At 40.4% G+C, this 25,227-nt stretch overlaps 1 protein-coding gene across 2 annotated transcripts in view; it reads left to right on the top strand.

The window, feature by feature from the left end:
* The window catches only part of ldlrap1b (low density lipoprotein receptor adaptor protein 1b), a 38,657-nt gene extending 15,209 nt beyond the window's left edge, over positions 1-23,448 (top strand). Inside the window, exons 2-10 of one of the 2 annotated variants that reach the window (XM_015034035.1) lie at positions 5,839-5,981; positions 7,894-8,006; positions 10,076-10,190; positions 11,443-11,515; positions 16,212-16,307; positions 18,530-18,666; positions 18,969-19,003; positions 20,598-20,629; positions 22,501-22,649. In XM_015034035.1, coding sequence (XP_014889521.1) covers positions 5,839-5,981; positions 7,894-8,006; positions 10,076-10,190; positions 11,443-11,515; positions 16,212-16,307; positions 18,530-18,666; positions 18,969-19,003; positions 20,598-20,629; positions 22,501-22,547 — 791 coding nt within the window. In that variant the 3' untranslated portion in view covers positions 22,548-22,649. Of the gene's footprint in view, positions 1-5,838; positions 5,982-7,893; positions 8,007-10,075; positions 10,191-11,442; positions 11,516-16,211; positions 16,308-18,529; positions 18,667-18,968; positions 19,004-20,597; positions 20,630-22,500 lie in introns of both variants that reach the window. The other variant, XM_015034034.1, reaches the window with a different exon arrangement.
* The last annotated feature ends 1,779 nt before the right edge of the window (positions 23,449-25,227 follow it).

The raw sequence follows: 25,227 nt of genomic DNA on the forward strand, positions 1-25,227 counted from the left end.
TCCGATTACTCGATTAATCGTAAGAATAATCGATAGATTACTCGATTACTAAAATATTCGTTTACAACAGCCCTAATAGGAAGAATGTAGAATAGATTCATAAGATGCTGACTAAAGGCTCTTCACATCGACATAATAAAGACATGGGCTGCCACTGCTGCCTTCCTTGTATTAATCCACTCCTGAACCAGAATCAACATCTGTTAATGTATTGGAGAACATTCACATTTGCAATGTGAATATTTTAATGTTTTTATGTAAATTTGAGCCTTTTTCTTGTGCGCATGGATCGTTAGTATGACTTCAGTGAAGTTAGCTTTTAAAATAGAAATGTTGCGAAATACCACAAGATTTGGGAACTTAAAATATGTTAATCACGTTCTGTACGTGCGTCATGACTCATGATCAGACTGAGGCAACTTTTTCTTTTTTCTTGCTTTTTCAAGAAGTATTTTTTACTGTAACGACCTGTTGCAGTGACATTTCATCCATTCAGAGTTAAAATCCAAAACATCTTTTTGCTGTTTTTTATGTGCGACAATCAGAAGTTTGTTCAGTCTGATCTTAGTTCAATATTATGTGAGCTTCACAGCTTTCGTCTTCTTGTCTTGCTCCTCTCATTACTTCCTGTGTCAGCGTCTCGTCTTGAGTTGTCAGGTTTAGATCGATGGTGAACTTTACTCTTGTTTGCTTTGTTATGCTTTAATTTGTTTGTGAATGTTTATGCACAACATCTAAAATGTTGCACAGGCATAGCAAAAGGTTTATTAGAGCTATGATTAAAGTATACCACAAATAATTTTGCAAAAGAGTTATCTTCTTTTAAATTCAAGACTTTTTAGAAAAGTTTCCTGTGAAAGTCTCACATTAATATTGCATTTTTGTAATTGAAGTGTGCAATTTCTAATAGTTACACAGCATTTATGTTTACATTTTGCCCTTATAGTTTTGTATTTTATCCTTTATTCTGTTATTTGCTGATGTTACACTAGAATGTTCTCCATTATGAGAAAACAAAGAATATTTCTATTCTAAATATGGCTAAAGAAAGCTAGTTTGGGGAATCTAAAACGAGTAATGCAGCTCAACCGTTTCTATGTTTATCCAAGGTGCCCACACTTCTTTAAAACATCTTAAAGTCTTAAATTACTGTATATAAAACTAAGACCATAAAATGTCATAAATTCATTTTAAAAAGTAATTTGGCCTTTTAATACGTTCATCACAGGTCTGAAAATGTTGTATCGACAGGTGTATTTAATCTTGTAAAGTCTATGTATTTTCTTTTCCTCGTGGGACTTTTCTGTCAGGCAAAAGTTTGGGTCACACTCAAACATCTGCATTGCGTTTTTGACTCGAAGGTTAAGGCTGCCGCTAACTAAGCTGCTAATATGCCTTGGTAATATTAAACGCTAGCTAGCTTTTTTGCATCTGTCATTAAGGAGAATTTCACCACCAGTTGTCTGGCCAAAGTTGGCACATTTCTGTGAATATATAAGTCTTAAATCACATTCATAATGGTATTAAAATGTGGTAAATTGAGTTGGTGAAAGCTGTAGAAAACCTGTTATCAGAATTTGCATCTTCTGCTATTTTCCAGAGAAGTATCGTCATATGCAACATGTTCTTTGCCGTTTAGCAATTTCATCAAAACACAGACATGAAAACTGATTGCAAAAGCCTTGCAGTATTGCACTAATAACCAGTAAGTCTTGCAGCTCTATGTGTGAAAACGGTTCATGCAATAGTAATAATAATAAATGCTGATGCCTTTTACATATCTTTACTTGTAGCAGGATTATTTATCTTTGGTGATTACTTTAATTTAGTCTTTAGAAGTGTAAATTCCTTCTTTCCATTACTCTAATCTTTAGCTCCCTCAGTTCTCTATTAAATGAACTCTGGCTTGGCCAAATTGTTTTGGTGATGCAAAGAAATAGTTTAAAGCCAGATCAGACTGACTGCGTCCATGTCTGTTTTTCATGCAAATCCACCAACACTTCCCCAGTTGCATTTCTTTTCTCGAATGTTGTTCAGTTGCCCATCTCTAATCCTGTTAGATATCACGTTGGTGAGAGTTTTACGTGAGTTTTAATCTGAGACTGGTAGATGGTGAGAGTTTTACGACGTTTGATTTTCTAATAAACCCAACTTTCCTCCCTTTTTTCCTGTCTTATTTTTTCCTCAGCTCTGTGTGTTAATGATTTTGAAAGATGCTGACCAGCTTATGTGCCCACACCTTTCTCGCTTCAGTGATCCGTCGCCTGTTCTCTCTCTCTATGGTTTATTTCTAATCTCTGTCACCCAAACAAGCATCTTCCGGTGACCAACCCAGGCTGCAACCGTGAAGCCTTTTGAAGTTAGCTCTGATCATCACCACAGCTGCAGAGAGGTGCTGCCATGGCGCCTGTCTGCAACAGGGGGAGGCGGAAGGGCGGTAACTGTTATGTGAATGAAAATGTGCCTTGTATAAAAATGGATTAATAGTGTGCACGGTACGCTGGGGGTGCACACTAGGCTAAAAATAGCTCGGGTTCATGAGTTGAACTGGCATCATGTTGGTTTTTAAAAAGTCTCTCGCATTCAGCAGATCCTTTATTTGAGCAATTAGTGCAGAGAAGCGATTCTGTTTTTTTCTTGACTCTCTACCATCAGGGTGAACTGTGGGTCATCTTTAAGTGTTGCTATAGACAGGTGCTTCTCAGATCTCCCGCTGGACCAGCAGAAGCTCCTTCAGCCGTGCATTTCTGCCGACGTCGTCGCCGCATCTCGGATCTCGCCGAGCGCTCTCGAAGCACATCTGTCTGTCGAAATTCCCAGGAGCTCCGCAGGCCGACAGCAGCAGCAAATGTCCAGTTCACTCAGGGTTCACTGTTCGTTTTTGCGAACACCAAAGGTTAAATATTATCCTTAAGTGTTGAATGTCTGCATGTCTTAAGCGACAAAGAATATTTATAGTCCTCTCTGTGAGTTAACTGGAGACACGGACGGCAGCTTGTGATTCTTTGCCACGGGTTCAATTAGAGTCCTTTAATGTAGCTGCAGGAGCAGCAGAGAGATATCTGCTCTGTTCCCAGCACAGAGACCTTGACCCAGCAGCGGGTGTTCCCAGTCAGACTCATTACTTAAGTATAGGTTTGGTTGCGGCTCCATTTAGACCATTTTTAACCTTGTTACCCATGTGCAGCTGGCTTGGTTTGGCTTCAAAAGAGAGCGATACTATAGGTTTTAATTTGCTTCCACAAAACTGATTTCTGCACTCTAAATGACAGACGGCGTTCACGCTCAACAAATAATGCATTTGGAGAGCTTTTAAAATAAATAAAGACTCTTTGCAACATGAATCTTCACAAGTAGTACAAGACTTGAGAAGCATTTCTAAAACAATGGGGGGGCAATTTCCTAAAGGTATTTATGGGAGCCTATATGTGCAAAACATGTCTTCGTTATTCTCAAATGGGATGCAGAAGCAGATATGCCCCTAAAAATAATTTCACCGAGCAAATGGCATCTCTCTACAGCGACACAAGTTAGTCCACATTTTAACGAGTTCTTATGTCTACAATCTGGTGGCCATAATTATGCAATTTTACGGCCAGAGCAAATGGTTTTATGTTGGCAAAGAGAAGAACTGTTTGCATCATGCGGATTGTTGGGGGTGAGGGGGACAAAAATACCGTCTGCTGAGAGATGGAGCTAATAATTAAGCAGGAAAGAGAAGAGGAACAAACACTGAGGGTGCAACAAGGCACTTAACAGGGATGGAGATGATTAGAGGGTGGGGTTGTTTGGGAAAGGAGCAGGTGGACTGCTGGAGCACACCACAGTAGAAACCAAAGACCCATTTTTTTTTCTACCTGCTTGCTGTCTTTCCAGTAGTCGAACATTAAATACACCAACCTTGTGTTGAATACCTTCTTTGATTAAAAACCTACTGATAGTGGAGATGTTACACAAGGTGATCTGACCTTGAAAATAGCGAAGGCCAAACAGGCGGGCGGACGGTGGTGTTTGTTTTTAAATGGGCTTCTTGAAGAGACAAATGGATTCCCTCTCTCACACAACATCCTAGGAACCCTTTTCTAAGCGTCAAGGAAAAAGTTTTTCTTGCTAGCTTCTGCTAGCTTCCTTCATCTTTTTGTTTCAAGTTTTACTTCAGCTCAGCGATGTTGAAGTAGTTTTTAGTTTCACATAAACCAAACGAGGGACCGCTAGGACGCTTCTAACATGATCCAGTACTCGTGCTCGTATTTAAATGGACTTGATGCTTTAGAGAATCTTTGAATTGTGTCTCTGCAGAGTCGTCGTGTTCAGAAGATGGAAATGAACTGAAGCCGTAGGGAGAGTGTTTCTGTTGGTTTGAAAGAGCCCAGTTCTTCTGATGATGATGTTTACTAAGCATATTACATGGAGTGATTAGAGGAAGTAGCGATTTAAACAAAGTTGAAGTGCTTGTATGAGAAGGTCAGAGGAAGTTTATGGTCCCTATCTATTTTAACGTCCCAATTATTTATTAAAACAGAAAAATAAAGCAGAGCGATCCACATTTAATTAATTTATTTGACTTCTATTTATTCAGGTTGTCTTTTTGGGATCCAAGATAAAACAACAACAGAAATAAATACTACAAACACTGTAACAACACACGTAATGTAGAAATTTTGATTTACATAAACTAATAAAATATTAGCCAGAACGAGTTTCGTAAGATTGTTTTAGAAGTACTTTGAATTGAATTTTAAAAACTTCAGTCACACTAAGCTTATAATCTGGATCTCTTGACCGTTCTCAACTTCAAGCAACTGTTTTTTTACAACTTTCGGATTTTTAGATTATATTTGAGCTTCTGGTTCAGCTGACATTTCCAGATCGGCTTTAGACTGACTTGGCCTTAATTTCACAAATCCCCAGATTACTTTAAGAGGCACGGCTTCTTCCAAAAGGTATAATCTCATTTTATGTGTAGATGACAGTGCTGGAGACCAATCCAAGAAAAAAAATAAAAAATAAAAACACAGCATGCCGTACCTTGGTGTTAACAGACCCGCCTCAGTGTCCACCATCGATGTCAGCGACCCTTTATTAGCATTTGACCAACTGAGTTCCTGGTTACTTTGTTCAATGGGAAAATTGCCTCAGTTTCAGTCTCATCTTCAATTAAAATTTTTATGAAGAACTAAAATTTGTTGTGTTTAAAATCTTTGGCTGTTTTTTTTTTAACTCAAAGTTATGTGTTTATATATGTATGTTTTTCAAATTAGGACTTTAAATAAAGATGCAGAAAATTTATTTTTTTTATTTCTTAGACCTGCCAGTTACAATTTTGACCAATTGTATAAACATCATAGAGAAAATAAATATGCTGCAGCTTCCTTGATATTGGTAGTGATGTTGAATCTAACAGAAAGTGAAGGGATGAAAATATTATTCCCATTTATGCTTAAATATTCTGTCCCTAACTTTTTTTTTTTAAAATCTGATCTTTATTAATGTCAAAAAAGTGCTGCACTGGACATTCTGCTTGCTGACGCATTTACAGGCCAAAAAGTGGACATTTTTTATGTTAGGATTCATGTAATAAACAGGAAGTAAGTCAGATTGTTCTGTGTTTTTCTGTATCTTTTCGGGCTACCTCTGGTCAGAAATGATCAAGGGAAAATTGTCAGAATATTTAATTTCTCTGCTGGTTTCTTGTAATCACAATCAAGCAATTCATTCATAAAAAGCTTTTTCTTTGCAACCTGAAAGGAGATTCCTTGTGATGTCATTTGCTGTGTTGTTTGTGTTCAGAAGTTTCACTGCCGTGTGTGTGTGTGTGTGTGTGATTTTTTTTTTCAGAGCTTCCAGAGAACTGGACGGACACGAGGGAGACCCTGCTGGAGGGCATGGTGTTTCACCTCAAATACCTGGGGGTGACGATGGTGGAGCAGCCCAAAGGCGAGGAGCTGTCTGCGGCGGCCGTCAAAAGGATAGTTGCCACGGTAAAACAACACCAACACACATCCACACACAACCTGAATCAGCTTAAACACCCAAATCTCCTCTCTATGTAAATAACCTACCAACAGAAAATGAGTTTCTGTCAAGCATTTCTAATATTTTCTCCACATCATCACCTCTGCCACTCCAGATGATTATGACCTGACTGGCACCTCAGTGAAATGTGATCACACTGCTCTTCCCCCCGGGCCCCTTCCTCAAACGCATCGTTGACATTTTAGAAGAGGACACAGTTAGTGTGGACCCTGCGACTCAGACTGTTGCTCCGGTAGAAACGGCTTCATGTTATGGGATCCGACAGCTCGGCGAATAATGAAGTTAGAGGCGGCACAATGGTGGGATTCTTGAGAGACGCTGATGAATGAGGGGGGAACTAAGAGGCTCTGATTTAGTCTAATCTGTTGGTGTCCGCTCTAAAGCGGATTACAGCTAAACTGATATGTTTTCTGACATTTTGATGAATAGCAAGGCTTTGGCAGCGAGATTATAGGCATTATGGAGTTGTTTTACATAACTGCCTCCGTTAATTTATGGTTTAGATATGCATCACCTTCAGTGTTGGTAAATATTTGTGAAAAGCCTTAAGATAAAATAAGCTTTCATCGCAGATCTGTAATCTCGGATTGAAAATTTAGAAAAGTGCGACCTTTAATTTGCGTACCTTTATTTTCTGGAGAAAGTTTTTGTCTCTGGTGCCGCAGTCCTGCACTTATTACTCTCTTTTATGAACTGGGCGACTCTTAATCTTCCATATCATTTCATATTTTGCACATTTTCTGTAGCTCACCAGAGTCCCGGAGCCTTTCTTGTTCCCTCTTCTTCTCAACTCTTTTTGTATTGATTTATAGGTTGGAACACTCCATGATTCCCCTATTTTCAATTTTCTGCTTGAAGCCATGAGATATCTGTTTAAAACGTGCTGCGATTTTTAAGAATTTATTAACTTTAATGAGCTCTGGAGGGTCTTTACAGGAGAAACAGACTCGCATCGTTCCAGGACCTCCGTCGTACCCAGCAGTGGACAGGAGCTGCTCCCCCCCCCACAAATTAATCCCATGTTGAACAAGTAATACAGACTGGAAGTAAATATCATTATTATTAGGAAAGAAGGTCAATCTTGTTCTGATCTGAATGAATTACATTTCAGTTTTTGAGAGAAAAGCTCTAAAGTATTGCAAACAACCAAATGTAAACGTGAAAAAAATTTAAGTTGGTGAAAAATAAACAAAACATAAGCAACATCTTGATACCCCTTACCAACTCAGTCCCAAAACAAAACAAAAAAAAAAAACAAGAGAGCAGAGGAGAGCTACATGTGTACATTTGTGATTGTGCCATCACTCCCAAACAGCTGCTTTGACTGTAGATGGCATCCAAAGGTTGCTATAGCAACTGGGCGATCCCCCAGCTGTTTACTGTTTGCTCTTTCCCATTTTGAGGAATAGTCAATAGAAATGGACCTCAGCGCAATGTCACCCCAAAATGACCTCTGGTTAAAAAAGAAAAGTTCCTAGAAGCTCTTCTCATCTTACAGACTTTATTTTACTGAAATTCAGCCAAACTTTCATGAGGTTTTGCTTCTGCAATGAAAGATAATTTGTGAAAATGTGAAGTAAACTCAGGCGTTTACATGCCTGATTTTTCTTTCTGTGGTTGTTGTTTGGTCTCCCATATATATCTGAAAGCCTAATGAAAGGCTTGATGAAACATGGCCGTTTTAGTGCCCCTCTGTCATCTCACTGGCGACTTTTCATTGTCTGATTACATCGCCAATTAGCTCCGCAGGTTGTAATTTAGAAATGCAGATTTATTTGTTTTCTCTCACGCTCCCTCCTCTATTGTCTCCTCTGTGACCTCCGCCCTTTCCTTCTCTCCCTGCTCTCTCGTTTCCAGGCCAAAGCCAGCGGGAAAAAGCTCCAGAAAGTCACGCTATCGGTCTCGCCTCGTGGAATCATCCTTTACGACAGTGCCTCAAACCAGCTGATAGAAAATATCTCCATATACAGGTCAGTCACCCTGTCAAACCGAGCTCGACCCGATCACGCCGAACTAAAGCCAAGTTCTTGTTCCTGCCTGGCTCTCATTTATCACCCTGTGGCTGTGTGGTATATCTGTGCGAGGGAGAGGAAGACGAGTCGCCCTCTCAGCTGTTTTTCTCATCAATCTTGACTCCTTTGGGAAGGCCGCAGCTGTTGTAAGTCTGAGCTTTCACCCCAGGTGTCGCAGGGTGACACATCTGTCTTCTCTCGTTAAAAGCTCACCTGCCACAGCCTGCAAGCTTAGTTCATGACCTGATGCGCCCGGCATGACTCACCTTTCACTTAATTCACTTATATTGGTCTGCACATCAAGCAGAGATGGGACTTTTCCATAAACGTTCCACAGACGGCTTACGGTCTTCTGAAGTTGTTTACTGATTATTATTATATTTCTGTTCTTCCTCAGCCACGCTCTCTGAATGTGCAAGTCTGAGGTTATTTCACTGACGTGCATTCATTTGCTATTTTCTGTTACACAAAGTTTATTGACAGAGGGAAGAAATTAAATTGGAAAGAAGTCAAAGTAAAGGTCAGCTGCGACCTGACGGTGAGAGAAAGTCCGAAATACTGCAAAAATAAAAAGGCTTCTTTTGTGGAACTGAAAAATGCATAATGTATCCCCCAGGCATATTAACTTGGCATATTAATTTACTGTGACGTAAGTCACATTACATCTGAGCATAAATTAACATAATTGCCTCAGTGGTGATTGATTTCTTTCTGCTTTTCTGTCTTACTTACACAAAACTGTCCTTTACTTATTTTAAGATGGATGAAGAAATAATTTGGTGAGAAGAAAGGGGCAATGTTTTGGCTCTTACTGATTAGCTTTGTTGCAAACTCAAAAATCCAATCTTTTTTTTTGACAGTGAACACATCTCACCTAACCCTACTTGGTTACACCAACTTCCACTTTTTGTTTCTTGGAGAAAACTCACATCTATTTGTTTTTATGTTTTTAAAAAAAGAAAGAATCTCTGAGGAAGCACAGATGTGAGTAGCTGCAGAAACCTGGGCGGTATTTTCTAGAACATGTTCAGACATTTTTTTTTCCAGGTCATTCAGGCTGTGAGAGAGCGAGAGAAACCGACTGCAGCAAAGTTGCTCTGTCTTATGCTTTTGTGGAACATGCTTAGACGAATCTTTTCGGTGTGGATCATCTTTGAAAACACAAACCTCGCTGTATTTAGCACTAATTGCTGGTATAAGATCCTGAAGAGCTTTCTCAAATCCACTGGCCACAAATCGGATCAGTTCCACTCACAAAGCCCCTGCTGTGCAAATCTCTGTATTCATTATTTCATCTCCATTGGCAGCTAATGGCTTCAGCGTCTCTTACTGTTTGCAGCGTGCCACGTTCTCCCGCGTTGTTTTTGTCACTTTGTTTTTGCTCAGAAACTCTACCCGCTTTTTAATCACAATTCCAAGCAGATTGTTTCAGGTTGAGTCCAGCAGTGACTTTGTGACGGTGCAGAAACCTAAAGCAGCAGCTGCTCTGAGTGGAATGCAGCTTTGTTCCTCACACATCTGCGAAGAGAAAAAAGCAAAACGTTCCCTTGACTTCTGGTTTCCCTCATGGCGTCCCACCCACATATTTGCAGTAAATCTTCGTTGTTCAAACCCCACCTCAGGTAACTTGACACAGGATGATTGGACGGTGAAGATGAGAGAGGACAGATGGGAGAAATTCATTATAGTCATCATTGTTTTTGCCTGTCCCTCCCTGCTCATGGCTTCCATATTAGAATAATGACATCATGCTGAAGTGATGGAGAAAAGCTATTTGTAGGTCATTATAGCTTGATTTAAAGGCTTCCTCTGCACCTGAGACTGACAAGCAGGACTTATCACCGCCACGCGCCACAGGAACGGCACATCGGGATGCCCTTCCACTTCCCTTTCACTTCTAAGTGCGAGAGACTGCAAAAAGCAACGTCCCATCCAAAATCTGTGGCCTCACAGATATCGCAGGCACAGATAATGATCCTACTTTCTCTGTGATTGCGTTAAAGTGCTTGCATATGTGTTTGTTTCAGAATATCATATTGCACTGCGGACAAGATGCACGATAAGGTGTTTGCCTACATCGCCCAGAGCCAGCACAACGAGACTCTCGAGTGTCACGCCTTCCTCTGCTCCAAGAGAAAAATGGTGAGTAATAGTAAGACCTCGTCTCCACGGGAATGGTTTTAACCGTTTAAGTCCCGTGTTCACTCAGAGGACCCAAAACTGAAAGTAGGACTGTTTTTTACTGAGCAACAGTTTTGTGCTTTTCACCCCTACATAAGGCACTTGTGATGTTTTCCTTCCTCGACACACGCATGTCATGTCCTGATACGTCTGTGCAGAGAGGCTCTTGCAGGACTGTTTCCAACCGCAGTATACATTGTGTAATAGCTTTCTTTTCAATGCCCATTTGCACATTTTTCTGTCAGTTTTTCCTTCCAATCAACTTTCCATGAAAATGTTTGGGTACAGCGCTTTGTCTACTGCCAGCTTCTTTGTCAGTATCATTGTGGGGTTTACACTCCTTGTGGGTGGCGTCACCAGTGCTATTATGATTGTGTAGGTAAAGTAACACTTCTATGTGAAAAGTAAATTTTTACTGTTCTTATGAAATATTCAAACCTCTTTCAACACCAAATGCCACAATTATCAAAAATTAACTCTTGAAATTCATCACTTTGTGTAATGAAGGAGAGTAATATGAATCTTAGTTTAGTTTTAATTGAATTACTGAAACGGATTTACTTTTCAGTGTTGATCTGATGTATTGAGATGCAGCCGGTGTTGTGCAGGTTCGGAAAATCTCCTTTCATAAATCCATAGTATGATGGGTTTTCTTACCATGAAGACTGAAACAATTTCCCTGGAAGTCAACAAACTACCCTCAGTCCGAGTGACCTCTCTGAAATGTTAATGTGTTGTCCAGGGCGACAGGAAATGATGTGGACAGAGCCGTAAACATGGAGTAGAGGTAATTTTAGCTGCACTACCAACATGGAAAACACTCTGAAAACCCATTCACTGCTGCAATACTTTGACTTTTATCCATGCAGACCAAAGCATGAGAAGTTAGAAGGAGGAAGTCAAAGAGGTTGTGATTCTTCTCTTGGCGTTCTCGCATCCCTGGAGGTTTTCTGAATGACGGAGCCACTCCCTCTTCTTCCTTCCTCCCACTAATTTAGTTGTGGCCAAAAGGCCGCGTATCCTCCCAGTTGCACAAACAACTGGTCATGTAATCCACTGGTTTCTCTTCCCTCCCCTCAAGTACCTTAAGACGAAGCCTCCTGTGTTTGCGGTCGCTTCCTGTTTGTGTCAGAACGACGGCTCTGGCCTTCCCTTTCGCTGACGTGCGTGACGGTATTTTTCATCCCCGACTGACATCTGTCTCTCCTAACAGGCCCAGGCCGTAACCCTGACGGTGGCTCAGGCTTTCAGAGTGGCATTCGAGTTCTGGCAAGCTTCCAAGGAAGGTACGCATGGTCGCCCCCCTCCCCGCCCCACGATTTCCCTCTGACAGATGAGTGGAAACTCGCCATACAGCCTATACGTCCCTCATCTTTCTTCTTTATCCTGAGGTTGCCATGTCAACACAGAAAAATACATTTTCCCACTTCTCCTTGATTATGTTCTCTGCACCTTATGAAACACTGACAAACTGTGTAGCTATTTTTCACACATTCAGAGAAATCTTTCCAGCCACATTAGTTAAAACAAACCATCAATAAGTGCACATAGAGAGCTGTTTGAGTTTAGTGATGGCTAACTGTAACAATCACCTCTAAGAATCATCTAGGCCCGTTTGAGTTGAATCAGTGGTTTTTAAAATTAAAAACTACTAACTCAGAATCTAGAGATGCAAATGCAACTTTCTAAGTTACAGTCCACAAAAGATGCAAAAGAGGATCTGAAATCATTTTGTATTTTAGTCAGCATTTGTGGTTTATTCCCTTTTTCTGTCGATCAAAGTAAAACCGATCAAAGTAAAACCATCTGCATTATTTTGATTGTTCGTATGCATAAGCTGTAGAAAGTACACTATTTCACAATCCTAAGGTTTTATCTATTCATAATGAATATGATTTGGTCTTTAACATACACTCTGTCATTTATAAAACAAAACAAGAACAAAATGAAAACAAAAAACATCCCATTTTTCTCTGTTTTGCAGCATTGCGTCAGATTTTCTTTGCAGGTTTTCATGTATGCATAGCTGTCTTAAGAACCCCACCAAAGCTTTTTACTGAGGTTGAGGTCTGGTTTTTGACTGATTTCAAAAACCAGACCTTTTTATCAGCTATTCTGTTCTAGATTTGGTATCTTGTTGATGGCCTAGTTTGGGTTAAGCATCAGCTTTTTGGACACGTTCTTACATTTGACTGTACTGTAGAACCCAGCCCAAACTCTACCCATCTGTTTTCCCCTGAATGTTCACCAGTTATTGAACCAGTTCTTCTAAGAGGAACCAAAAGGTCGCTGTGGTCGAGATGAGCTTTTACATGTTCCAGAAGTCTTGTGGTTGATCCAGAGCCCACTTCGTAAATCCAAGTTGTGCTGCCATATTTTTGTTCTCCTTTCACCCTTTCCAAACGAGCCCTGCTCTTGTTTTCTACTTGTGCCATTGTTATTTTGTTTAATATCCTAACTGGGGCTTGATGGGTCTCTAGAGAGATTTGGATTTTTTGGAACATTTACTGGTGATGTTCACATCTGAACATCAAAACCCAACAAATCTGGACATTTCAGTCTCGGACGTTGTAAGGTTTTAGCGAGCGCAGGCTGTAAAGGAATTAAGTGTTGCCTGAGGCAGATGTGTGGGAACGTGGATTTTCTCTTCGCTGCATCCTTAAACACACATCGCTTTCCTTCCCTTATTATACATTCGTGTGTGCGTTTATGTCAGTCTAGCTGGTACTTTGATATTTCTGAGCATTTTTAATATTCCACTTAACATACCTAACTGTGTGTGTCTTTGAAGACAACAGAGTCGGAGCAGCTGTGTGAGCAGGGTGGCCAACACAAGCAGTAGTTCATTTGTTTTTTTATTTTTTTAAAGCTCAGTAGAGCATGTGTGTAATTTACTGCGTGTTTGTCTCCTCTATAAATGAGCATATCTTACCTCATAATATTAGTTCCTCCTCTCACCACCACCTTGCTCATTTTTTACATGTGCGTTGCCTTGTTGGTGGTCTTTTGAATTAATTGATTATCCATTTGCTGCCTGCGTTGTTTTGCACCTGCGGCTTGATCGTAGAATCGTTCTCGTCTCTCCCGTCAGTCCTCATCCCGGTGCTCGCTGCGAGGACTGATAAAGGATGGGGGAGCAACTGTGTAGGGCATGGAGGCAATAAAGCATGAAAGGGTGGCGCTCAGAGGGCTGCTGAGGGAAAGGAAAATGATTGTGCGCTTGTGTCAGCTGAAGCTCAACCCCATGACACGTTCAGTGTCGGCGCCATGGATGCCGTCTCACACCAAGGCTGAGTTATTCAGTCCTTTAGAGACGCATGTCTGCACCAGACGAAAGGCAACGATTTTACCAGCTTTTCCTTCTTCTGTCTTCTAAGGAAGGCATCTATTTTTTGTTGTTGTTTTGTTTTGTTTACACCAAGGCCAAGGATTCCTCGCCTCACACCTCTTCAGGCCTTTTATTTTCCTTGCTTTCGGTTAAATACTTAAAATTGAATGCAACCTTTTTAGTGTTTCACTCGAGCTCCCTTCCTCTGCTCACGTTATCCTTCTCCTCATCCTTGAAACTTCAGAAGAGGCAAAGTATTTTTTTTTATTTAATTTTTTCTCTAAACAGATTTCCTTTAGAAACTGAGTCCCAAAGCAATCTTCTGAGTCTGGACCCCTCAGGACTAAGGCAGGCAGGAAGATGAGATCCACCGTCTGGTTTTCTTGTTTTTTGGAAGAGCTCTTCTTGCACCACCCACTGTGGTTCTCCTCAGTACAACACACATGCCTGACCCACATTCCTCCGTATATTACATCTCCCAACTCTGTTCTTAAAGCTGCTCTCATAGAATATTCGCTGTAAATACTGCAGCAGGAAAGCATGGTTACATCGGCTTCATGTTTAGGAGGAGCCGGAGTGAGCTCCAAGGCGCCTGGGGAAACTTTCAGTGCTTTCTCTTTGCTAAGCTACCAGAACTCTTGGGAGATTGGATTTTTGTTTTTCTAAATAGATCAGGGGTGTCCAAAGTCGGCCCTCGAGGGCCGGCATCCTGCATGTTTTAGTTTTCTCCCTAGTGGTAGTAACAACCTCTTCAGCAAGCCAATGTTCTCCTTAGGCCTTCTAACGAGCCATCATTTGATGCAGGTGTGCTGAACCAGGGAGAGAACTAAAACATGCAGGATCCCGGCCCTCGAGGACCGACTTTGGACACCCCTGAAATAGATGATGGGTGGTGATGAAATAAAAACAAAATATTTGCCTGCTGTAGCTCTGCAGGAACATTACTTACAGTAGGCCAGCCCTTTAGGGTAGGGCTATAATAACAAAAAACCCTTTCATGCACAGAGATAAAAAACAAAAAAGAAACACCATTGTTGGTGAAGACGTGGTATTTGACATGAAAATGAAAATCTTTGCAGAACTGTTTAACTTTAAAAAAATGCTATAAAATTACAAGAAAGTCTGTGACAACTTTAATTTCTCAAATTTTGGCATCCATCTTGCCATGTATGGTGGCATATTGAAAACAGTGCCTAACAAAAGGATATGAACCTGATTTTTTTTTTTTTTTTAGGGATAACATCAGTTCTGTCACATATATGAAATTTTTGTGTTGCTTTTGATGAATTTATTGTTTAACAGTGAGCATGCAGTGGGATTAAGGTTGTGGATTTACAGTTTTCAGCAACATCAGCTATGTCAGGATCAACTGAGCTCTTGGTAGTTCAGTCCTCTTTGATTTCTTCTCTGATTTGTAAAGCTGTCAGCCACATTGATCAGAAACTAGGTCATGCTGTCAGTTTCATTTTCAGTTTTGGGCTTCCAGGACGCCGACGTGGATGAATCTTAATCAGTGCAGAGATGAGTAACATTGTTATTGCTGCCGTACCTGAGCTTGCTTCAGTTGTGTAGCAGTGGCGCACATACGCAGTAAACATGGCGTGTACACCTTTTTCATTTGGGCTCTGCTCGGCTGAGTGACAATCCTGCTGTCCCACCTTGTGAAATGTGTAGTAAAACTAAGCAGAAGCATTGTTTATTATTCTTTTTTAAGGTTTTATGTCGTTGAAATGAAAATCAGATATGCAATTGCATACATAAAAGATAAAAGTATTTTAGAATAGACAGTCTAAAAAGTTAGTTTCACCTTTCGCTCCTGAAACGTGAGAGAGCCGTGCTGTTTGACCTTTTAGATTTCCCCACCAGAATGTCAGAGAACAATACATAATCTGTCATGGAGTCGACATTGTGAAGTGTTGTGCAAATGCATTGTCCAACTTTGTCCTATGAATAGACCTTTGTCCTCTGAGGGAGAAGTCTCAACCTTTGCTGAATTATTGGTGCCACTCAGACCAGCCGTTCTGTGAAAGGGTGATAAATATAGGCCCAGAAATCGCTCTGCAAGGTGAGGCGCTTACAGTAGCGCTGCGCTCCAGGAAGTCTACAGCCGGCCGCAGTTGCTCGTGTTGTGTGACTTGCACTTTATTGAGAACTGTCTCAACAGGATGCCGCGGGTAGAGCTCTCTATCCGTCTCACCCAGATGTGCTGGTGCTGTGTTTACGCACGAGAGGCCTCTAGAGGCGCAGAGAGCGCCCTCCTGTAGGGTCAAGCCAGCAGATGTTTTAGGAGCCACTTGAACTTCTTATGTTTACTCTCTTACAGTGCTTTGCTGTATTCACATTAGGGATACAAATAATTAATCGACTTGCGATTAATTGATGATTAATGACTTATTAGATTCCTTGCATTACTACCATCATGCAATGGACCAATGCAAACTAGTGAATAGCTATGAAGCAGAGGGATAATGACGCATGGTTTTAGAAATAAAATCCAGCAAAGTTTGACCTGTTTGTCAAAAATTTTACTTTTATTTCCTTTTTAACTGCTAGAAAAATAACAGTGCTCTGCAAAAAGAAAGAAAAAAAAAAGAGTTAGTCACACCTTCTTGACCTTTACTGACTTGTTCTTTGTGCTGACTTGTCGTCCACAGACAAAGAGAAGCGAGCAAAGTCGGGTTCAGATGGCGAAGGAGCCAGCAACTCTCAGTCGGACAGCTCGGCCAGCCTGGGCAGCCTGAAGGGAGGAGGTGAGTCCTGTCGCCCGTCATCACGTCTTTCTCACCCTTCGCTGTCACAGCAATCATATCCTCGGGGGAGGAGAGGAAGAGCGTTCAGCCACTTGTTAAAAGGTTGGCCTACATCGGAGCTACAGGTCGGCTAGATTCTCGCACTGTGACGCCATTAATCTGAACAGGAAGTGACAGCTTAAGGTGATCGTGTTTGATGATAATCGACTCTTTAATTTAGAAGCATTCGGCCGCGTTGTGATCTGCTGAAACAAATCCCGCCTCGGTAATCCCTGTGACGATCTGCGATAACAGCTATTATCATACAGCGGAGCCCAGTTAGTTTAAAAGCATGAATAAGACTGTGTTTGCTTTGAATTGGTAAGATGATGCGACCATTAATGCGTCGACATCTACTCATCCAGATAAAGTCCTGTTTTTATTTCTCTAAACTGGCTGCAGGGTTCGCTCACAGAGAGCCTTTCTGTTTCTGATACCGGAACGATGCACTACATTATTCACTGTTTTCTTGCTGATCTTTCTAAAAGCCCGAATTTTGTGAAAATCTGAAAACATCCACTCTGTAGCGAGCTTCATCCTCTGCTCAGCCAGCTGGGCTCAGACCAGACAGGGATCTCTTCCCTAAATCCATCCTGACACTACATATGGCCTTGAATGTGAAACGTTTCATGACACGTGGGGTTTTTTGGGATAATCCTCAGAGAAGCAAGTCTTGGACTCGTTTTTTTTTTTTTTTTTTTTTTTTGCAAAAGCAGGGGCTCTGTGTCAACACGTTTGGACTTGTTGGGTCATTCGGCTGCCAGAGGAAAGGAATTTCCTCAAGGCAAATTGGCATAATTGTACAGTGGGAGGAAGCTTTAGAGTGCTTCTGGGAAAAAGACAGAACAATCCTCTGAAGTAGAAGTTGGAGAAAGATCTTTTTTTTCCTTTTTTTTTTTTTTTATAAGAAGGTTACATTCGTGTACCCTTCACTGTGATCAAATAGCATGTCACGGCTCAGCGGCGTTGCTGAAAGGTGAGTCAGCTTTATTGATGTGACATGATACTTTCAACTCTCTCTTGGAACCGTGTCTCTTGCTGCGGCTCTAAATTATAGCTCATCCTGATCGCCGGGGGATTTCTCCTGCTGGTGTATCATCTTCCTTACCAAAGGTCTGACTCTACACAAGGCTGAGTGTCAAACTACAGCTAACACTTACATTCTCTCTGAGTAAAATTGTTTTTTTTCTCTTTTAGTACAATGTTTTGTATGGAAATTCACATGTGAGGTTAGTTTCCACAGATCCCAAAGAAACATCCTCAGATATTCTGAGAATGTGACAAACAGGCTTTTACTGTTATTTGCTTCATTTTCACCATCTAATTCAATGAGATTCCCAAAAAATGTCTTTGGTAGACACTTAATGAGGCAAATCGGTCCAATCCATGTAAAATTCAGCAACATAGCCAAACCAAGTGCATTGTTTTTTTGTTTTTTTTTCTTTTTTTTCTTTTGCCTTTTCATCAACCCTGAAGACAAATACTGAAATCAAAAATGTCTTATTCAAAGGTTTATCTCCCATGTCACCAAGTGGAAACCTTCAGTAGGAGCATCAACGGCAACTGAGAACAGAAAACAATAAATGCTTCTCAGATGTCCAAAATGTTAGAAAAGGAAACGTGTAAAAAGCTTGAGCTTGGAAAAGTTTACATTTTTACCAAAGATCTGCTGCAACATATGACATACAGCACAACAATAAAATACATTTACACAGCACTTTGATTTGCAACTTAAAACATTCTTTTTTGCAGGGCAAAAATGCTGCAAAGTTAAACACGTCTGAGTTGCCATGAGATCTTGCAGCGGCAGGTGTCTCTGTATTGTGGATCACTCTCTGCTAGAGATTGCCTCTCATATTGGATTTGGGTGGTGCGGATATTAAAAAAAAAACACACACACTCACTCACACTGACCCATGCATTAGCACTGGACCGAGATTAGCGTTGATGCACATTAATCATCATGTGTGCTGTTACAAACCAATCCCGTTGCAGACCAGAGACATTGTGGGTGTTGGGTTTGAAAGTCAGGAGGTTGCACTCTGCTGCCAGCAGATTGTTGATTAATAAGTTCCATTGCTGCTTTAATTGATTTCACACATGCCTGAAACCAATATCTGCTTTATAAAGGATGAAGCGGTAGCACGCGCTCAAGTGGAGTGAACTCTTCCTGTGCTTCACAGATGCAGCCACAGGGACTCTTCTGGAGTTCGCGGAGGGAGCCAGAGCGGCGCAGGCCCACTCAGGAACAAAGCCGGCCGCCTCGGATCCCTTCACGGTGCATAATCACGCGGCGGCGGAGAACAACAACACCGTTTGGGTAAGACAAGAGTGGTGTTGGCCAACATGTCTCAGCTGCTGGGGTTTGATAAGAGAAGAATGCCGCATAGAAATACTGATTAATTGCTACCAAGTGATGTACTTTTACTTGCTGTGGCAAAAGTGGGCACCGTAGTCGTGCTTCAGCCGCATTGAGGTGGACAATAGCCTATTGAGCAGAAGCCGTCTTATCTAATGCACACATGGCAGAGGAGGGTGTGGGACTTTTGATAACAGGGAAAGAAGGCGAGTCTTACATGCCTGCATGTTTTCACGGGAAAATCTCTGTGTTGTGTCTGACAGGAGCTGGAGGACGGTCTGGATGAGGCGTTTTCAAGGTGGGTGGAGCTGTGAAGTTTGGAGGCGTTTCCTGAAATTAAACGGGCACAAAGACTTCCAAGTCTTCAGTTCGGGCTTGCCTGATCAAATAATAAAATGCAGACTCTCCCTCAGTTCAATTACCCTGCAGCAGACAGGAGAGGCAGGAAGAGGCTCCAGTATAGCTGACATTTGACCTGGGTCATGCTGCGTACGTAGGCTCTGGTTGAGGCCCACACAGTGATTTTATATTAAATCCACAAATCTTTCTGTTCTGAGAGACACTATTTGGTATTTTTAATTCCAATCAAAGGAAGAATAACCCTGAAGTAGTATTTTAAAGTATTATTCTGGTCGGAAACAGAATGTAATAAATATTTAGAAGATGAGTTTGTAAGTTGATCTGCTGCCAGGTTGGGCGTTATTTCCTTTTAATATTAGTGCATTTTATTTCGTCTTGGCCTGCCAAAGAGAATTGGATCCTGAGTATTTTTAATCACACTCTGACAGGCCATTTCAGACCCGTTATCAGATGATTATTTGTCTGCACACACTGTAATTACACGTTGACGCCGTTCGTCTCCAGCTCTTTGATTAATGAGGATGCTCGCAGTGCAAGCGGTGATGGGGCTGCACGTCGGGCCGGCTTGCTGGACGCTGATTGTGTTTGTTGCAGTTGAACTTTAGATGGAGATAAAGGATTAAAGCCAGGATGTGGAGTATTTGATGTCTCTCTGAACTCAGTAGAGGTTATTCTGGAGGGAGTATTTTGAATCAAATTCAGACGTTTGAGTCCAACCGTGTTGCATTCTGAGTCTTTGCTGCCATCTACTGGTTGATTATGTGCACTATACCCTAACTTTTTAAAAATAAATTCAGCGTCTTACTAGTATAAGCCCTGAACTGTGTCACAGTGTGTCCCATTTTATTCTGATTTTAAATGACAGACCAACACTAAGGAGGACGTAGCTGTCCAAATTGTGCTTTCCCTCATTTTTTAGGATTACAAATCCTTGGCAAAACCATCTTTTCCTGTCTTTCTACCTACCAACTTTGCACATATAAAACTGTCTCTTATTTTCATTCTTCTTTACAAATTAGCTGACGCACACTCAGAGTGCTTTCAATGTGGCTGTACAGCAATTTGCAAGCCTTGTCACAAAAATCCCATTAGCATTTAGGTCTGGACTTTTACTTGGATCATTCTAACACAGATGTTTTGCTCCAAACTGCTCCGCTGCAGGTCTGGTTGTACTTCTAGGGACATCGTCCTGCTGGAAGGTGAACCTACATCCCCCATCTTATGTCAGTAACAGGTTTTTCCATCAGGATTCCACAGGTTCTCCTTCTCTTCCCTTTGTGTTGGTCTGTCACATTAAATCTAAATAAAAACTGAAGTTTGAGGTTATAATGTAACAACATAGGGAAAAGTTAAACCAGTCTAAATTTTTATTTAAAACCTCAGGTCTTATTTAAATTCGTACCAATTAAAAAAAAAAAAAATCAACCTACATAAGAAGAAATGAACCATTTCTAACATAATGAGGAAGTGGTTCGGAGAAGCTGTAAGCTGAATTGTTCCCTGACTTGTGATGTTTCCTTTGCACCCCTCAGCCGCAGTCTGGATAGCTTTGAATCCTACTCAGGTAACGATTGTCATGAATCATTTCCTCCTCATCAACCCACCGTTCCAGCCTGCTCATCTGTGTCCAGCCAGAACATTTTCAGCGTGTAGCTTTGTGTTGCTTTCGAAATAGTTTTACACCTTTAACATAGTCGACTCAAACCTAAGGAACGTTCAGCCACTGTGTCCACGTCTTCATCACCAATGTACGACCGTGTTTTTCTGCATCACATCCATCACTTTTGCACCTTTTGACACAGACTGTGTGTTCACACGTAGCGCTGCCAACAGAGCAGATTGTGGTACATTATGATAAAATTAACTCTGCTGTAATTGGTTTGTTTAAAAAAATGAATTTCACCTCTCGCTATCAATCAGAATGGCCATGTTATATTTATAATATAGTGCAAAAGTCTTCAGTCATTCATTCTTTCTTTATATTTTGCTTCCAAGCAGTGAGACTTTCTTGTAATCTATTAATTGCTTTATATCAGTAGTTCTCCAGCCTGTTTGAAAGTGTTTTTTAGGGCTTGTTAATTGTTGTAGCTGCTGTTTTCTTTTTTTTTTTCCTTTGTTGAGACCATAGAGACACTCTTACACTGAAAATGAAAGAATGTCATAGCCTTTTCTCTGTTTTGACAAGAAACCTTTTTTTGACATTGGTACTTTGCTGTGTTGGACTTTTTGTTGATTAAAATTTAAGTTTGAGTCCATAACAGCGCCAATGTTTTTGGCTCTCTGCAGTTTTAACCCTTCCTGAGACTAGCAGAATATTGGTTTTTAATTGGAGTAAAAATAATGACTTCCGTCTTTTGTAGATGAGCTAAAAACAGTTCTTGCGGCGGCATGCTTCGACTAGACTTGCGCAGTAACTGCAAGGGATTGTGGTCATGTAGTAAAACATGACCACAATGTTTTACTACCGTTGTGGTCATGGTAAAACAAAAATGTACAGTTGTGTGTCATCAGCATACAGATGGTATGAGATGTTCAGAGTTCCCACTCAGTCTGAGATGACTTCACAAGCATTAAAAACAATATGAAGTCGAGTATGGAAAAAAGTTAGAAGCTACAAGTTTGATACACATTCATTTGAAAATACATAAGTGAATAAAAGGGTCTGTTTCACAGCTTTTTGGCATTTAGAGACATTTTACTGAACTTTTGATTCTATTTTTAGAGGCCAAACAAAAACATTAGTACTTGTAGTTTTTGAATGTTTACAGACAAAACCAAAACAGCAAAGATCACAAAATGGGCTTTTAAAAAAAATCTCAATTCAGTCCAGATTTAATCTAATCTAAGATAGTTTAGATACCCTTTACCATACATCATAAGCCAACCTCTACTTCACATCTTTTGTTAGTGGAACATACAGATAAGAAAACCTAAAAATGTGTTTAACAACCCTGCAAGTTTAACACAAAGTCTAATAATTAAAGTCAAATCAAGGTGGGATGAGATTATAGCCCTGAGGAACTCCAGCCAGGAGCGATCTGTTTGCTCAAATGTATATTTGCCAAATGTATGTCCCATAATAACCTGTAATATTTGAATAAGTTTACCACAATATTTAATAGTCCCCCAGACTATCCTAAGTCTAATCAACGTTATGATCAACATCAAATGCAGCACACAGCTCAGGAAGCATCAAGACGCAGGTTTGTGATGTGCCACTGTTGAGACTTGCATTATTATATAGTTTTACAGGTGCCTTCTCTGAAGATTACAAGAGCAGCTGCAGTTCATTGGAAGTCAAATATAATGAGACTAATGATTAGAAATATTTGTACTTTTTTTTTTTAATCCACATGTCAAGTAAACATCGTATCTTTTGTCGTGCAGAAGTCTAAGTTAAGTTTAAAATGTCTCATTTTCTTTTGCTTTTTGCAGACTCGCTGAGTCTCGCACTAACCCCCAGGTCCTGGACATTGGGGTAAACCCTCAGGACTTGAATAGTGAAGAGTGCCTCACCACAGGCAAATGGGACCAAGAAGAGACGGACTCAGCTGCACAAAAAGACACGCTTGAGTTCTAACGTGAAGCCTCTGCCAAGAAGGAGGGAAAACCAGGGGGGGGGGAGAAAGAAGACAAAATGCTGGTTGAATAGATGCAGAAGCCGGTGAATTCGGCAAGTTTTCCCAGCTTCTCCCCGCTGCCACGTTTTCGAACCGTCTGTGGATCTCTGATGGCTCTGAATCCACCTGAGTAGAGGACAACACGAGCTGACTGCTCACACAACAGGCCAAAGCAATACAAACCAGTTCACCCCTTTACTTTTCAATGGAAAAAAAAAAAAAGAAGAAAAAAACATGCAGCCACGCCATGTTTTGTTACAGTCAGTCTGTTATTATGTTTTGTGTTTACCTATCACTCCTATGTATGTGCACACTGCGACACGGAAAGCGTGTGAGAGCTACCGCGAGGTGGGCTGTTGTTTTCCTTAGCAGATCGGATGCTAACTCGCTAGATCCGCACTGTGTTCAGCAGGAAGTTACTACGTAACTTGCGTGTTACAACTCCAGTGGGCACAAAAGCTTTAAAAAAAAAAAAAAAAGTGTCAAAACAAAGTGACAATCCTATTTTTTTCTACTGCAAAAACTATTTTTGCACTCAGCTTTCATTCATCTTTAAAAGCACAGAATTCGTGTAAGAGGATTTTAACGTCAAAACACCTTTTTTGCTTTCACACTAACTGCTTTTCCTCCTCAACTTGAAAAGCTGTTTAACAACTCTGAATCCCCGAGCTAAATCTGTGTGACGGATACGTTGATACTGTTGTGTGTAACACAGTTTTATTAAAAGCAGTTGCCAATACATAATTCCCACTCAGGCTCAAGGCTTTAATAAGAAAAAAGGAGCTGGCAATCAGTTACTTTTACTGCAAATCTCTCATTTGTTCATTTGAACTTTTAGATTCAGACTTGTTAAACAGATCATTAAGAGGATGAAGAGCTTTTATTGGCACTCGAACGCCATTTGTCAAAATATGTTACAGTGACATTCAGTTTACTATTTTTAATTTCCCCCCGCCCCACAGGGACTGTTCCCAGTGTTACTTTTGGTGTTTGTTTTTTTGCATTAATTTAAATTACATAAATTTTAATAAAAATCTAATTATCTATTTTTGTGTGTGATAATTTTTTTTTCTCTTGTTTTAGTTAAAACAATTCATTAAAAAAAACATTTTCCTCCAACACACATGTATAATCTCGATTTGTCAGTAATGAACTTTAGTATTTTATTTATTATTGGCTAAATAAACTCAATAAAGCTGCTAAGATATACAGCAAAGGAGGAAGAAGCCGTTGCACTGCCCACCTGCAAATCACGATGTGTGGAGGAAAACTAAAGCCGTACGTTAGCCTAAACAAATCACTACAACCAGATGATGGTGGCAGCATCATGCTGTCCTGAAGTTGCACTGTAATATTTCAGTCAGGTTGAGGTCTGGGTTTTGACTGGACTGTTGGAACATACTGTATAATCCATCCAAAATATGGTTGTTCAGTCATTCTTGAATGTCTCATGAACTGTCGCATTTACACACTGAGGCCTGCTCATGATTAGTCATTGTATCATTTCTGTATGCATGTCATGCTCTGACTTCGAGATGAATTTGCAGGGATGTCCACTCTTGGGACCATTATTAACTGTTTATAATCCATGTAGATCAACTATAAAATTATGGACTTAGATTATTAGGAAAGATTTTATAATCCTTCCCAGATTTTTAAATCGATACAGTTGGAACAAAGGCAATTACTGATGAAGCCTATGTCCACCAGAACAACAATCTGCCAAAAACATACCACATTATGGAGGAGTTCACACTCATGAGTTATTTAATTAAGAGTATTTGATTAGCAGTTTGTCTTTAACAAATTGATGAACAGTCAATATTTGCAGGGATTTACCCCCACCTAAAAAACACAAACAAAAAAGCAAACTATGCTATTCTGTCCCCTGCTTGTTCTCATAGGTTTTTGCCTTCATCATAAAACAATTAAAAGCTTTATTTAGGACATCGTTTCTTAGAGCTCTGCTTTTTAAAACCACTGTATGAATTACACAATTTCCTGTGGGTTTTTTCATATTTCTGCTTTAAGTCCTTTTTAAGGCCTAAACTACTGGACAGCATTTAAATAAGTTTTGTTACAACATGGATATATTAAATCAGGAGAGATGTTTAAGCTGAGGAATCTATAAGGGGTCAAAGGTCTGCAAGTTTGCAGTCTGTAAGGTCTTTTTCTGGACTGCTTTGAATTCAGTCACTAGGTGTCATCCTTAGCACAGAAATACAAATGCACCCTTATACATTAACATACTTGTTCGCAGTTCTATGAAATTTTCATAAAAATATTTAAAATAGTCATAGTATAAATAATGAGTAAACAATAACAGCTCAGATTATATCTCATAGATTTTAACACAAAAATATTCACTTTCTGTAATTTAATGTTATCTGCGTGGAAATAAACCGAGGTGATGCAATTTTTCATCTGTGCATGCCATGCATTATGTCATCATCACATGACTTGAACAAAGACTTGAACCACCCGCCATTACCTCTCATTGGATTCTTGCACAAACGCGGAAAATCCCTTGATGATGAGGTGT

Source organism: Poecilia latipinna, unplaced genomic scaffold, assembly GCF_001443285.1.
Source record: "Poecilia latipinna isolate Pla-1442-1.1 unplaced genomic scaffold, P_latipinna-1.0 Scaffold285, whole genome shotgun sequence".
NCBI lineage: Eukaryota > Metazoa > Chordata > Actinopteri > Cyprinodontiformes > Poeciliidae > Poecilia > Poecilia latipinna.